Genomic DNA, 16,464 nt, shown 5'->3' with positions numbered 1-16,464 from the left:
TGTCGTAACTTCTCCCTTTGTGCTGGCTCAGCTCTCCTTGTCTTTTGTGTAGGAGAGTTGGACTTAAACCACTTCCTATTTCCTGCCTATCTTTGCTCGTTGCTTTTCATATGGCCCACTAAGCCTTTTATCCCTTGCACCCAGATTTGCATATGTGGATAAAGGGAATCTCTTCACACACTTTTTTTCCCCTGCTGTTAGTGGCGTCAGGCTGAGTGAGAGTTTTTGGTGTAGCGTTGCTGGTGATACAGTACCTGTTACTCAAAAATCTGAGCTTAATATTTGCCATAAGTTAAAGAAACTGAGAGCTTGTGTTTTATTTATGTGTTTGGCTGAGCAGTCGGAGTAGAGTAACGAGGACTGTTTGGACTAGCTGCTTGCAAAATACTACACAGTCTGCATAGCAGTGCTACTCGCACACAAAATTCAGCAGATGTGAGATTTAAATTAATTATTCGGAATCTGTTTGACTCGTGGCTTTTTTTCTTATGCTGATTCCTTACAACGTGCTTCTGTGAGTAGCTGGGGTTTCTCTTTCTCTCTTTCTTTCTCTTTTTCATCTTTCACATTTGAAAAGCTGGGAGTTCACAGGGAACATCCCAATATGCTCTGGAGATGTAGGGAACAAAGTGCTAACAAGTACTGTGCAGATTAGTAAGAGTCAAATCTCAAGTTTGAAACAGAACGAGAAGTTCAGAATCCTCTGCCTGGTCCAGAAATGCTGTTTGCACGATGCACTCTAAGAGGCACTTTCTGTAAAGACACTCAAATATGTGTTCAAACTCTTTTACATTGAAACCAAATCATTTTTGTGTTCAAACTCTTTTACATTGAAACCAGAGGGGTCTCTGCTTGGGGCCCGGTTTATTGTACCTGGAGGTGTCTAGGCCAGGAGTTGCTGCAATATTTGTAATTATATTTTGTCAGCAGTGTAATATAATATTAATGGGAGCCTATACCCTTAGTCATTTAACACATCCCTGCAATCGCTTTTATTAAGGAAATGTTTCGTTTATGTGATACTGTTTTATGGAAAACGAATTTGAAAGAGATAACTTGTGTACCTTAAGATTACTTTAATTTCCTTTTGGCTGCGCTACACTTACTGCTTTCTCTTTCCTTTCCTGGTGAGCCCTGACGTCCGTGCAGCAAGCCGCGCGGGCACTACAGGCTATGTTGCTTTCTTCCAGCAGGGTTGGCCAGGTATGCTTGGATGGAGCCTCAGTGCTTCGTCGTGCTCTGTGACAACAGCGAGGCTGTGGAGCAAGGCATCACACATCCTCCTGTGCCTGTCAAAGTGCAATGCTCTGTTTTCTCCGAACAACAAAACAATCATTTAATCAACAACAAGCCATAATGGAGGCTCTGTATTTACTCAAACCAGATGCGTTCATGTCTCTGAGGCTGGGCTTACCCAACAAGATTTCTTGGGAATAGCTGTGGTTTTGATTTCCATCGTAGGTGTGCAAGGAAAACTGTCTTTTTCCTTTGTGTTTTATCCCACGGTATGTCTTTTGGTGGTCTGAAGTAATAGATGGAGTGAGTAACAAATTCTGTTCATTTATCTTCTAGTTCTCAATGCCCAAAGCACATGTCTATGCAGCAGAGTACACGGACGTTTGCTCCTGTGCGTCAGGGCTGCTGTAGCCGTGGAGCCTGGCGTGGTGGTGGGGATGGCCTGATAGGCTCCCTTGAGAATGAGTTTGCAGAAGGAACACGATGGCCTGCGCCATCCATACTTTGAGATACGCTCTGGCAGTGATCCCCCAGCTGTGGTCACAGTTACTGAACGCAGGGACTTTCCATGTTGTCACCATGTGTAAGTCATTACCCCGTTGTATGTCTGGCAGAAGGAAAGCCACCCGTGTCCACAGTAAACAGTTGTTTGAGAGCCACTGCTTAGCGTCATGTTTCATTGTTGCTTTCTGAAACCCCAGAGACTGGAAGTAGTTTCCTCCATGAGAAGAGGAGAAGAAAATGAGGTCATCGTGGAAGCAAAAAAAACATGAAGGAAAGAAATCTGTGAAGCAAATCTGGTGGTAGTTCTGTATTTCTCCCACGTCTTTCCAAATTTCATTACGAGTGGGATAGATTCTCCTTTGTGCGATGGAGCCAGGAAATCCAGGTTTCACCCAACTAAGGTGAAAAACAGTTTTCAGCCTAGTGGCTTTAAAGCTCTCTCACTAACCATGTTTTGGGTCTAATTTATTTTACGGCCATTATTTCTGTAGCCTGGAATGCATGGAGTGAGGAAGTTTCTTAATGGTCAGTTCATATAGAGCTTTAAAGACAAAAAAGAAACGCACTAAATTCCAACCAGAAAACCCAGAGGTGGCAAATTCAGCTTAGAGAGCGTTCCGGGATGTTACGTCCCCTTTGCACATCATCAGGTGCCCGAGGCACTGCTCTGCATGCAGCCGTGCGTGGGGGGTGTTCGTTAGTTTGTTTTTAATAACATCAGATATTTTAACTTCATGAAAACATTCTGCTTTCAGACTCTGAGAAGTTGGTTTTGCCTAATGGAGTCCCTAATGGCTGCGTCTAAGAAGTTTTTATGAATATTTCATTGCTTATGAAGTTTGACCTTCTTACACATTTATAGGAAATAAAAGGGTGAGACCACATGAGAAAACATTCGCAACTTAATACAGGAAAACCTGGGAAAAGTATCTCTGATACAACTCTGAGATTTTATGTCTTAACAAGCTTAGACATCAAATATACTTGGCTTAAGAATTAAAACAAACAAACTACAGCAGCGTGTACATAAGCTTCCTGTGTTGGCAGCTCAACCTGGAATTAGGGATCGAAAGTGAGGTCTTTCCAAGTTGCACATTTCTGACTGCAGGAAGAGTCAAATTCTGTCGAGGTTGCCCCAGATTTCATCTTCAGAGAGGCACAAAGTAGATCCCGCTGTGCTTTGTGTCGGAGAGCGGCGTTACAATAGCAGCCTAGCATGGATAGCGTGGCGCGGGGAGGATGCACCTCTCCAAAACAGCATGTGGGATTGGAAGGGGTGGAAGTCACGAGGAGCTGCCTTCCCTCTCCTCTTGCTGTGTGCAGCAGGATTGTGGCACCGGGCAAGCGTTTTGCCTGGTTTCACGTCTATTTTCTATTGCTGGCTTAGTTGATTGATACTGCTTAACATGCCTTATCTTTAACCATTTTTCTAATGGACCAGAGTGGAGCCGTCCTGCACCAGTCACTGTGGCAAACTTAAAACCACCAGGTCAGAAGCTGCTGTATTTGCAGCGGAGTCTTTCCTGGCGTGTAGTTACACGAGCACCCCGTCCCCAGTACCATGTATTGTTGCAACTACGCAAATTCCTCCTGACAGGGGGATGCTTCTGGATCTGCATATACACGAGCACCTAGTAAGCAACATCTTGTAAGCCAAGATGGTCTTCATCACCAGGAAAACAACATCATCGTTCTCAGCTAGCCTGATGTAATGGAAATCAACACCCATCAGACCGATGCTGATAACGTTAGTCAATGCTAAAAGCTGTTGAATTTCAGGCTGAGGCTGGCTACTGCTTGCATGTGGGTGCCGTGTATTTTTTCTCTCCACTGGCTCTTGGGGATATTCCTCTGCTTCGAGCAAGGGCAGTTGCCTGCTCTGAAGGCACGCCACTAGCAAAAACCTGCGAGCAGCAGTGGGAACAGCCTTAGTAACCTCTGTCCAGCATGACAGTCTGGAATTACGCTCTAAATAAGATGCCAAATCCAGGAGTAATTAAATCTTATGGCCTGCCCTTCTTTACTGCCATCTTAAAATGATGCCGTTTGCCAGCTCTCTGTGCAAGAGTTCAGGTGCGTGTGTATTTAGGAAGTTGTAGCAGCTTGTCACACCACAGGAGCTCTGTATTTCACATGTTCTAGTCAGGATGGGTGCCCAGCCCACTCTCCTCTGTCTTTAAAGTCATCTTCTGCAACTGTTTTGATTTGCAGAGGAACTCAAGGAGCATTACAGCTGTTCTGGCCTCTCTTAGAAGTGAAGATGCGCAGCACGTATGCATGACCTCATTGGAAGCTTAGATTAAAAACAAAGGAACAAAATCACCCAAAGGAGACCTGGTCTTGAGCATGTAAGGCACATATCGAACTATTATTCTATTATTGCATCCAGTATGATAAAAGCACCTCAAGGATCCTGCTGTGAAGTTAGTATCTGCCCTTTTCTCTAGCTGTGCATATTTATAAACGATGGTAGGATTTATTAGTCTTGAAGGTGAAGCTCAGTTGAAAGGATGCTGACTGCTGAATAATCAAGCTTCCATAGGAAAATATTGTCTCATGTGATTTGCAAGCTTAAAATAATTCTGAAAGTAACTACAGGCAAAATACATATCCCACAGCCTTGTAAATTTACTCAATGCATCAAATTCAGCCTTCTGAGTACTCCTGCAATTTAATGTGAACTTGCGTTGGCTAGGGAGAAACTTTAAGCCAGCATTTAATTTCACTTCTGTCGCTAGTATCCTCCTTACATGTTCCAGTGATGCTTTCTCTTGTGCTCTGCTCAGTCCATGGGGGGAAAACAAGATATTTTTATGGGAATATTTTGCATTTTTACCACAGAGGTGCGTTTGTTGTAATTCCAGCATCCAAATAGAGTGTTGAATTATGCAGTGAACCTCAACGCCCATATCTGCAAACGCATGTGGCCAAAATTAATCTATGCGACGCTTCTACGCCATTCTATCATGCACACTTCACAGACGTGACATGAAAACGCGACCGCCCCGGGAGAGCGTTGCTTGCCCGTCTTTTGCCCTGCCGCTGATGCCAGGGGAGCGCGGCAGGCCTGCGGTGTTCATCGATTGTCTGGGGATGATGCATAATACACCGTGCAGTCCGGCCGTGCGGCGAGTGATTTTGTCACGCTGCGGTTAACTGGGGGTAGTAATCTCTGTGGCATTACAGGAGATGTGTTTTATTTTTTGTCTTGTTGAGCTCCATTTTTTTTTTTTTTTTTTGCTGCTCTTGGGTACCGCTTTTCAAACGGATGATTTCAGTTAGTGAAGAAGTGGAGTTTCGTATAGAAAAACATTCTTGAAACATGCCTGTCTTGTCTTTACTTTCATCATTACTTCAGGATATTTGTGCTTGGGTAAAGAAGCCACTCTCGGAAATGTTCTTTTCCTGTTCTGAAGCCACAGTTCAGTGTGAAAAGGAGAAAGCAGGAGAAGATGGGGAACCATGTGGGAGTATAATTACTACATTTACATTTAGCAAGGTAAATCTAGAGAGAGGAAAAATAGGCTAGACAAATACATTTATGCTGTCAGCGTAATTAGTTAGAAAATGTTTCCCTGTTTCAAGATTTGCCGATCTAAAACTTCAAATGTAATAAAGCTGTGTCTTCAAATATATCAAAAACCAGGTCTTGAAGGTGCCCCATTACAAGACAAACTAATGTAAGTAATGGACTCAGCTAAATGAAGATGAAGTGCTATTTGAATCGCCAGGGTAATTTAGGAGATAGCGAAAGTGTTAGGGACTGGAGCTGAGAGAGGTAAGGAAAGCTTTTCCTTTCCGTGAGTCTGCCTCTGAGTCTGATCAGCGTTAAGACTTTTAATTTCTTCAGGATTTGTCCCGAGTATATTTGGGACCTAGAAAATTTTTTTAAAAGTAAAACATAGCAATATTTCACAGGAAGGTTAGCCTCATATTTCTTGCTTTTAGCCATCAGACATACTTTTCACCCAATACATACATTCCAAAGTGATGCATAAAGGTGGCATTTGTCCTGTGGTTTTTCCCTCATCTGATTTACTAAATTGCGCAAACATCGTAAATTAACAAGAGAAAAGACACCGAGTAGACATTGGAAGTGTGGTGGTTTAGAAAGGGGAAAAAAAAGTCCATTTTTAATACTGTCAGAAAAAAATTATCAGATGTAATAGTGGTTTGGAAACTTAATGAACTTTTGCTATGGCTGCGTTTGAGCGGCAGGAATTTCAGTTGCATGTGTCTGGCTGCTTTTGCCAGGGAGTTAACCTTAAATTCCAACTTGGAAAAGCGTAAAAAGATTACCAGGTTTCCTTGGAACAATGACACATCCCCTGCCAGGAAAAGCATCAGCCTTTCCACTGACTTCAAACTCCTGGCGAAAGACTTCTTCGGCATTCTTGCCATCTCTTCTCTCCTCGAGATTTCTACAGATGTGCGCTATGTTTCAGATAAAACCTGTTGCAGTTTGCGCTTGCCCGTGAGGCTGATTCATTGCCATCTGCTCCATCGCATCCTCCCGTGCTGGGGAGCTCAAGTCTCCCATGACCTCTCCATCCTGCCTGGACCGCTGTGCCAGTTGCTGCCAGTCATTTGTGGGGGCTCATGGGTGGACAGTTGTGGCATAAAGTGGAAGGAGTGGGCCTGCTAACGAGGCTTACCTTGGTTATACTTCTGATAATTTTAATATTACGAAACATTGCAGTTTCTCTTAATCTGTAGCGAGCAGCTGTATTCATTTTATGTGCTTAACGACTTTGGCCGTGAAAGGCATTTTTCACATGGGACCATACATTTGCATTACATTATGCACAGGCAGGTGCCGTTTGTCTGTTGCTTCGCAGCGGGTTTGATGGCGATAACGCACGTATTGCACTTCGTGCATGCGGATCAGACCAAATCAGAGGCGGGACCGTATGTTCCAGAACACCTCAGTAGATGCACCCGCTGTTCAGGGTCAAAGTCAGGCTTGTTTCTGTCAGAATCTTGGTATGAGGTGCCAGGAATGTATTGGCCAGCTGAGGCTTGGTGATGAATATGTGTGACTGCGCTTACATTTTGCTGGAATAGCTGGTAATTGCTCCCTGTGGCTTAATATTGTGTCAGTTACGTACTAATAGTGTCACTAAAACCTTTTGCAGGAGCCAGCCTGCAAATATGGTAATGCATAAGCTGCAGATCTTTTGGCTTTTTCCTAGCTGTCAATCGGGGCGTGGGTTTCAGAGGAATTTAGGTAAGAACTTGGGAGATGCTGTGTGGAATACTGAAATCAGCTACAAGAGGTCGTAAGAGTTACGCAACAGGCTTTTGCTGCTCTCTAGAGTGGCCTTCCCTGGCCATGCCCCAGGTCCTTGGACGTGAGATGGTGTCTCGGTGGACTTGGCTTCCTCAAAGCACGAGTAATACAGGCAGGTTGGGAGTCTGGGAGGAATGATTCTGCTCCTTCTATTTGGATACAGGGAGAAGATTTGAAGGAAGAAGGTATCAAGCATATTTTCCTAGCCTACAGTTTTCCTTCTCTAATTAATTATCATCTATTTATTTAATGCCTTCCACTTAAATTCCAACCTTAACTCTAATTCCATTGGGGAGGGGGATTTATTTATTTTATTTAATTTAATTTTGTTTTATTTTATTTTGTGTGGTGTTTTTTTGGTTTGTTGGATTTTTTTGTTTAATTCTAAAATTGTTTTTAGCGGCAGGTAAGATTTTTAGGCTTTAGATAACAACACACTGCAAAGTGTGTTATGTCACTGGAAGCAAGGCAAGTTCATGGTATTAGTTATCAAACACATAGGCTGTGCCAAAGCTCTTGTAACCTTTAAGTATGGGCTGTTCTGCATGCCGGCTCTCCGCCAACAGCTCTGCATCACTCACTTGCCGAGATTCGTGTGTGCAAGCGAGATCGATGTGTTCATGGCTTTATGAAGCAGAAGTTAAAATAAATGTTTCATAGATGAGTCAAACCTGCGCTTCCCCAGCTTTTCACAAATTATCCTTTCGTCAGGAGAGCTGGATGATGGAGTTAAAATCACTCAGCAAACAAGGGGAAGAAGGAAATTAAAGCCAAAACTATCTAAACGAGCTTACTTTGGCATCTGGGTGTCAGAGGCACAGGTAGGAGGAGCAGAGACAGCCCCACTGACCTTGCAAAGCGAAGCCTTACCTGGCAAGGATCTGGCATTTTAATTCAGTAGCCAACAGTCCTGGTCTTGGCAGCAGATTTGTCGTGCTCTTCTTTGAAATGATTTTTTCGAAGGTTTTGTCCTCTGTACGAGGAGCACGCAAGAATGTGACTCTGGTGTAAAGTGAAACAATTGACTGCATGAATCTCAGAAGCTGTATTTTAATAATTTTTCTGCCTGTGGTCATACTGACAAGTGAAACCTGCTTGTGAAACAGGGACACTTAAAAGCTGCCTCTGCTCCACTTAAAGTCCTCTCCCCAGTCACCAGCCCCTGCTTTTTGGATCTCCGTGCAGGGAACGTGGCAGGTCCCATGTGCCTTCCAGACAGGTTCACAGTAGGCTTGAAATTACAGAGCTTCAGACAAACAAATGAGTCTTTACAACGCCTGCTGCTTTGCTCCAAGCGCAGACCTGCCAGGGTTTGATGCGAGGATTATTGTTGGATGGAGAGCAGAAGGGAGCTTCCAGAGCTACGCTGGAGAGGAGAGAGTGTTTGTTTTGTTCTTGGTAACCCCCGTTCTGGAAGATAAATGCACATGCACAGAATTGTACCCTGTGAAACTACGGAGCTTTCGGATAAGACTTCTGAATGTGCCGTATCATAAGTTGCCCTCCTGTTTTCTTGGTTGCTGTTTATCTCCGCAAGAGGAATAACCACAAAATTATCCTCTGCAGGAGACTCTTGTAATCGCTGTCTTGATCTGAGACATTGATCTGAGCTCATTACTAGAGATGAGCTGCTTTTTCTCAGACAGTGGGAAGACCGCGTGCACTAGAAGCCTTTTAAAGTTAGTCCTGCCTGTATATATGATCCATGAAGTCTTGGCTAGCCAGCTCTGCTCTTTTTGGCAAAATTGCATATGAGCAAGGTATGTGACTTAATTTTGTATATATAGGATGTAGTATAGTCTTTCAACATAGCAAGGTGAAACTATTACTGTTGATAATGCAAGAACCTGATTGCTTCTTCGGTTGGCCTCCTGCTCCTGGAAGTCTTCGCTGCTATTTGGTTTGTTATAGTTACCCATCGTCTGGCAGATCATTGTATTAGGAGCTACAGCCCTTACTAGTCAGCTGCACGAGGCAACACAGTGTGCATGTGCTGGTAGAGGAAGGATTCCCTGCCTGCTCCAGGATTTAACATACTCATCAGTTCTTTGTGGGTGTGTGCAGAAGGGCAGAGCGGAGACTCACAAACTTGTCTCTAGCTGTGTAAAAACAAATTTGGACGATACCTTAACATAACATTTGCAGCACTCTGAGTTAGCCATACAGCTGTTAAAGTGCGATGCGTTCGTGGGACTTAAAGGCTTAAGTGTCTTAAAGGCTTTCTTTCTGTATCATAAAGTGCCACCACAAAAGAGTTTGGGATACCATAAACGTAATTTATGGAGTCAGTCATATCTACTTGTGCTAGCAAAGCATACATATTCCGATAATAAACGAACCTAACAGAACCTAATGCATCATAATTGTTTATCAGATTCAGGAAGTTTGACAGGCACTTTGAATGTGAAAAATGAGCATTTTATAGATCAAGCTATACATACATATATATATATATATATATATATATATATATATATATATAAATAAAATACAAAGTATGCTGTTTAAAGTTTTGATCCCTTACCATAAATGCTATTTACAGATTGTTTCAGCTGTCTGGGATGATACACATTGAAACAGTTACAGGGGTATCCTCGAGACCCTGCTGTCTGTGTTTTGTCCTTTAAGAGGATGAAAAGCCATCTCCCGATTTGGAGTCAACCAAATTCTGCCTGTGAGTCGTGGTCAGGGTCCACTAAGGTCTAGAGAGGCCTTTGCTTTGTGCTCCCTGGATTTCAAATCAGGCTCAGGCACACCTTTATTTTTCTAGCATGTTTTGCTTTTAAGGGATGCTGCAAAGAGGAAAGGCTTTGAAACATCATGACAGCCCTGATTTTTGGAAGGGCATTAATGCATGTTATGCCACATGGGGAACCGGGAACATAGGCGAATATTCATCTTCCAGGGTGGTTTGCTGCAAGGACTGCTCAATTGCAGGATGAAACCAATGGATTTTCCCTTGCAAACGTCTCTGTCCCCTCTCTCTCAGGAGGCACGAGGCTGGGTGCAGGAAGAGAAGCGGTCGTTCAATCAGCTTTTACAGCTTCACTCTGAAATAAGGCAGTTGCATATATGGCGGGCGATACAACAGAATTAAAATGTCACTTCTCACAAAGTGAGTTTGTCTAAATGAGCTGTTCAGAAGCATCGAGGTGGGAACTAACTACACGGAGGTAAAGCTGATGAATATAAATCAGTAGGTTAATCCTCAGGTAGCTATGCTCTTCCAAATGAAAAGTTGGCTATAACTTAGTCATCCGACACACACGGACCTCACACCTACAGATGAGTCACTTGCTGTTTCTGGAGTGTCGTGTACAGACTTCGCTTGGCTGAATTCCAAACTGGTGTGAATTGCAATATGTGTAAGGAAAGGTGATGCAATTCAACCTTTGCCTTAACTTGACCTGTACCCTTTTCTACCTCACGTTGTGTTGCACGGTACCTGACCTGGAGTGTGTTTGAGGGAGCTGCTGTACTTGTGTGTTGGCCATCCCGCTGCCGGGCTGCTGGCTTCTCCGTTCGGCAGGGCTCAGAGCCAAGTGGAGCCTGTAGTGTTGTGCTTCAGCTTTGATTTCAAGACGGCGGGACCTGAAATTCCATTGGGGGTTGGTAGGGTAGGCACGTAGACCCTAAATAAGCAAAGGGAAGATTAAAGGGTGGAAACTTTTCTCCCTGAGTAGGAAACCCATGTTTAATACAACTGGAGCTCCTTGTTACCGGACAAACGTGGAAAATATCTCCAGCCCTGTATTAGCTTTCCTTTACGGCATGCTTTGTTATTTTGGTGGGTTTTTTTTTGTCTGTGAGTTAGTTTCAAAACTTTGTAGCGTTTTAAATGTGACATTTGATAGCAGAGAATGATGATAAAGTGGAGGGGGAATGTGCAATGCAGAAATAAATGATGGTTGTATTTAATCATATTAACGGCAGCAGGGTACACCCTGTTACACACATAGAAAAGCCACTCTTACAAATCTTAAAAATTGCTTCTTTCTGGAATGCAATTTTTTTAGCAGAATTAAGCTCACCGTGTGAAAGATCCTCCGCAGTAGTTAGAAAGATTTATCTCTGGGACTGTGTGGCAGACCAACCTTATGAGGATGTGAACGTGCATAAAAATCTTTAAAGCTCTTGCTGGAAAGCTTTACAGAAGAAAGCTCGCTTTGAAGGGAGGATTTATAGGTGGGACGAGAGGCTGGCTGGAAGCTGAAAGAGAGAGTGTGCTGAGAAAGCGGTACAGGAGGGGCTGCAGCAGTGGCCGAGGAGACATTTCATGGGTTTTCTGGAGAGGTGATCTTGGCGGAGTACAGGTGGCATCCAACGGAGGTGACACCGAGTGGATGCCGTCCTCAAGAGCCTGCACAGTGTTTGCTGCCTTTGTACGTCCTTTGAGTTAACGTAAAGAGCAGCCCCGGTGAAAGGCTCTTCTGTGTCCCCAGTTAGGTGCAAGTTTGGGTTTTTTAACTGCTCTACACTGTTAGGCAACGGTGAAGACTGAAGGTGCAAACTTGATTTCTGATACAAACCCTTTGGTGAAAAATGTGCATTTGTTTGCCAAAAAGGACTGCCACAAAGCATGAGAAACTTACTTGCATAACCAGCATTTGCACGCACACTCTCTCTTCCTCTACATATGTGTAATGCTGTAAAAATATAATAAATTATGAAAATCCCAAGACTTTCTTTGGTCCAGAAATCTTTTTAATTATCTGCAATTCTGTATACGGCCATCAGAAGAGAGATCAGCGGTCAGGAAGTTAGATCTGGGGAAGGAAGAGCGCAGAATTTGTGTGCTCTGCAGCTTCCTTACAAAGAGGAGAGAGAGAGCGGCAAAATAAAGGTAAATTCATCCTGGGTGTTGGTGGTGATTTATATGGAAGAGAACTTTGCCTTACATCTCCCTCTTTCTCAGGACATACATGCATCTTATCACCTGGTTCTGATTTTCTCTTGCTTGCATTCGTGAAAATGTAGCAATTTGTGATTTGTCTCCTCTGTCTTTTGTTCATTTCTGCTTTTATTTGTTGTTGGGATTTTTTGGTTGTAGCAAATAATGATTTTTTAGAGACTTAAATGTTTATGTACACATTTTCCAGGAGAGAAAGTGTGCTTTTCCAGGAGAGCTTTGTGTAAAAAGTCCTGCATTCTTCTTCAGTGCTTTCTATTTTTAAGCTAGCATCATTTCTACTTAACAAAGAAAGCGAATAATTCTTCTGGCAAGTATGGTGGTGCTTTCACTGTACAATTTAATGTCCATCATACAAGGAGTAAAGGTAGCAATGATGGCCCTGGGTGTGCAGAAAGGTTGTGATGCCTCATCCTGTTCTGTGTTTTGGGGATTCTTTCACGGATTTCCGTTCCCAGGGCTCTGTACTGGATAAAGATTTCTTTTTCTATATAAAACAATTTTTTGGAACACATTTCCCTTTTTAATTTGCCTTGCAAGCAGTCTTAATTTGCTTATGATCGCTTAGTGATTTGTGCTTTCAAAGATGATCATTAAATGTAATCCATTTGAAGACTAATGGGAGTAGCAGGACTAGCAGTAGGACTAGTCAAGGCGCTTGGTATGTGTACAGGAATGACATGGTTAAATCTCTCCTCACTGCTCCGAAAAAAGAGCACACCCCGATGTTGTATGTAATGACTCTGTACCTGATGAATGGTGCCATAAAGCTCTCTGTTGGGGCAAAATGCTTGACAACACTGAAATTAGGAGATATGTTTTATTATCTAATGTCTGCCTGAATATATAGAATTAAAAATGAATAAAATGCGGGGAGGGGGGAATATCCCTGTTATCTGATACATGAATATTTATAGAGATATTTTCAGTGAACAATTAATTTTGCAGACTTCTAAGCTTGAGGTTTAATCCCTGGCTTGAACAGTTTCCCTTCCTATGATTATTTTATTTTTGAACCATATTTTTATTTTTAAACTGTCAGGTGAGATGCCAAAATCCAATGGCATTCCAGGGTCTGTGTGTGAGCCATGAATGCTGAATATTTTCTCTCTGACAACTCCAGACAGACAAGCACTTCCCCGTTTCCCTGATACTCAGCATGTCTTGGAGCAAGTTGATGTGAACGTTGTGCTTCATGCATTATTACATGCCTGGCTTATCCCTGCTCACTGACCTGGGCTTTCTCTCTCTTTTCTCCACCCCCTCCCCGCTCCCTTGGTGTAGCTTTCGCTCCCGGAGGAACAGAATGAAGTGACGAGGAATGGCTGTGAATCCAAGGAACTGGTCTACCTTGTACAGATCTCTTGTCAGGTAAATGCCATGTTTTCTCCCCCAACCTTGTTTTGCAGACTGGATTGCATTACGTTTGGCAAGACACCTCGTAATATTTTGCTGTGACACTTTTTCTGCGGCATGTGCGGGATTTTTTCCACTTCTTCCCTGGCTCAGCCCTCACCAGGATGCTGTCTGTGGTACGGCGGCCAGCTACTGTTAAGAAAAGGAGCATCGAGAGGATCAAAAGGAGCCTGTTAAGCAAATAATCCTCGCTAGTTTGTGTGGGGCTGCACAACGATTAGCTTGGAGACACGAGCGTGCATGCTCAGACTGTATGTACGTATGCCTGTCAGTTGTGGGGGGAGCGTACATCCACGCAGGGATGCGCCAGCTATACAAACAGAGGGAGCACGCGGGGGAGAATGCTGGCCAGCGTTGTTGTTGATCACGGCGTGCCGCTGGCAGCCGGGAGATGGGGATTCTTGATCTGTTCCCAGTTATGGCTCCAGACATCTGGTATGAAATTCTTTCGCTGCCTCTGCTACTGTGGCATCAAAATGCTTTGGGCAGACAAATCCGCCGCTTTGTACCAGATTCCCTAACTGCTAATACGGGGACAGGGACTTTGTAAAACGCTACGTAATAGGTTATCATATTTTAACGTTTTGAATGAAGCTGTTGTTGACAGATTCAACTGGGAGTTAATGCCTGCGTTTGGTCATTTTTCTGGTCTTGGCATAGCAGTTCTTTCTGTTACCCATCTCGGCGCTTCTTGAGCGTCCCTTTTATCCATTTATGCTGAACATTATGGGAATCCCTGTGGTGTCTGTCTCTCTTTGTAGAGCTCTTTATGTGATTTGGCTGGCATTTCTCAGGTACTAAAAGGAAGCGTATGGAATTAGGCACACCTGTCTTGCCTGCATTTGAGTTGCATGAGGCAGGGAAGTAGGTGCTGTCAGATTGCACTGGCATAGCGGCGTTAGTACACAGAGGCGGGCGGTGAATTCGCCGTTAGAATTTGCTCTTCTGCCCTAACTATGTGTGTGCTGGTGCAGGGTGTGCTGAGAGAGCTGAGCAGCAAAGCATCCTGCTCTGTGCTGAAGGTGGAGCTTGGCACACGCTGAGCTACAGCAGCATAGTGAGTGTGATAGGAACACACAGAGTAAGTCCTCGCTGTTGTCAGCTCTTACAGTGCAAGTGCACACGAGCACATGTGTGTATAGACATGTACTTACAAACAGTGCTCGTGGGAGAGGGAAGAGAGCCTGAAAGTGAACATCTCCCAAAAGTGCCCGTGTTTGGGCATTTTGCTAGTACCGTTCTAACCCAGCAGCAGCCAGTTTCACACGAGGGAACCCCTTTCCAGGAAAGCAATCCAAGCTAACAAGCAGCACCACGAAATTCAGCAGTGGCCATACCTCGCTGCCCCAGCCCAGAGCGGTACAGTGACTGAGAATGGGATTTTTCAGGGGACTTCAGGAAACTGGGAATTTTGCTATGTTTGGAGTCTTCACATTTAGGATTGCATTGGTAGCGCTTAATGGAGAGGTGAACCTTGTATTATTTCCTGACTGTTTGTAACCTCTAGAACATAATACTTTTCTGTAAAGCTTTTCTCTAACCCTGAAGCATACCACTTCAGATCTTTCCATCTACCTTACTGACATCTCTAAAGATTAACAGGATACCTTCAGGTAGAATCGTGTCCTTACACCCCGCAGAACACATTGGTGCAGGAGCAAGTCCTAGGAGGAGTGAACAGCCAGTGCGTGCGAGGCACTGATGGTGCGGTGATCAAGGTGAGCCCCGCTGTCCAGCTGCCTGTCTGACGCTTCTGTCAGACCCTCAGGTGCTTCGCAGGGATGTTTCTGAGAGTACAGTGGGGAGATTTGCTCTGTGTGGGGACAGCGTGGTGAATTCTGTGCCTTGGCGAAGGAAGATGCTACTTTGCAGCGAGCCTTAACAGAGCTGCTGTCCTCCACGGAGGCTGCGAAGCATGCCCAGCTGCAGAGAAGTTCTGTTGCCACCTTCCTCAGCGTTTTACTAAGCTAAAATGGGAGTTGGCCTCGTCACGGTAAAGGATAGGCATAGATCCAGTCACCTTTCTCTTTCTCTTGTTTTTCTTTTTAAGTAATCCTTCTGGCTAGCTAGAGTTTCTCCCCACCCCGAGTCTGTGATTCACCTCTTGCGTGTTAGTCTACGTCCCTGCCTCTCGTTTACTTACGAAGCTGAGAAACTGATGGCATCTGGATTCAATGAACAGAAAGGCATGGAAGGAACTGCACAGCTGAGCATCGTTTCTACCATGAAGATACTTCACCCCTGACATCTCATGGCCTCTCCTAATGTCCGGGGAAAGATTCCATTCTGTCACGCGTTGGATACCAGCAGTGTCTGGATGGATTTGGCTCCACATTAGAATTGAATGGGAGGTGTGAAATAGCTCATGGAATGATAGTGCAGTGGGGAGAGATTTTGGCAGGATGCATCTGTATCAGGCCAAAAGTATTGAAGGAGGGAGGAAAAAAGCCTATAAAACAAATTTCACTTTGCTCGCCCTTTGGATATGCTACTAGCATTGGTGTTCAGCCTCCTGCAGCAACTTGCAAAAATCTTGATTTCTCAGATGGACACAGAGAAAACAAATTCAATTAATTAAAAGCTAAACCCATATAAATTTAAAAGCTTTCAGCAATTTGTAATTTGTTGCAAAACCAGATAGCATGAGGAAGAACAAGGGCATTTGGCCATCCTGGCAATTTTAGATTACAGACCTTAGAGAAATAAGCTAAAAACCCTTGCTTTGAGGTTGAATGCATCATGTTGCTGTGCCTTGCCCAGTTTGGCCTGTGCAGATACAATCTGTGTGTTGTGTGGTCCATAAAAAGACATTTATTTTGTCATTTCACTCTGTAGCAGACAACAAACCAAAGCTTTTGAACATTAGACTTTTAAAACATCCAGCTCGGTCTTAGCTGTGTTTGGCAAGCTGCAGTTCGGCATTTACACTAAGGAAACTCTATCCCACTCTTTCCCATCTGTAAGTATAATTTTAGTGGTGTAAAGAGAATTATTGTTTGATGCCTGTCTTGCAAAACCTTCCCAGATAAGGTTTGGAAAAAATTTTCTTTGGAGTTGTATGTGTGACACATTTCAGCTGCAAGTCAGCTTGGGAAATACAAGCTTTGTG

The 16,464-nt window shown here is 43.8% G+C and overlaps 1 protein-coding gene across 6 annotated transcripts in view; it reads left to right on the top strand.

Annotated features, from left to right (window-relative positions):
• ARHGAP32 (Rho GTPase activating protein 32) overlaps window positions 1-16,464 on the top strand; it is a 257,980-nt gene that overhangs the window by 145,046 nt on the left and 96,470 nt on the right. For all 6 annotated transcript variants that reach the window (XM_040616048.1, XM_040616044.1, XM_040616047.1 and 3 more), the window contains one exon: window positions 13,224-13,310. In XM_040616048.1, the coding sequence (XP_040471982.1) occupies window positions 13,224-13,310 (87 nt within the window). The remainder of the gene's footprint in view (window positions 1-13,223; window positions 13,311-16,464) is intronic.

The sequence above is a fragment of the Falco naumanni genome, chromosome 16 (assembly GCF_017639655.2).
Source record: "Falco naumanni isolate bFalNau1 chromosome 16, bFalNau1.pat, whole genome shotgun sequence".
NCBI classification, from domain to species: Eukaryota; Metazoa; Chordata; class Aves; order Falconiformes; family Falconidae; genus Falco; species Falco naumanni.
The sequence above is the reverse complement of the archived record's forward strand: the minus strand, read 5'-3'. Positions and strand labels throughout refer to the sequence as shown.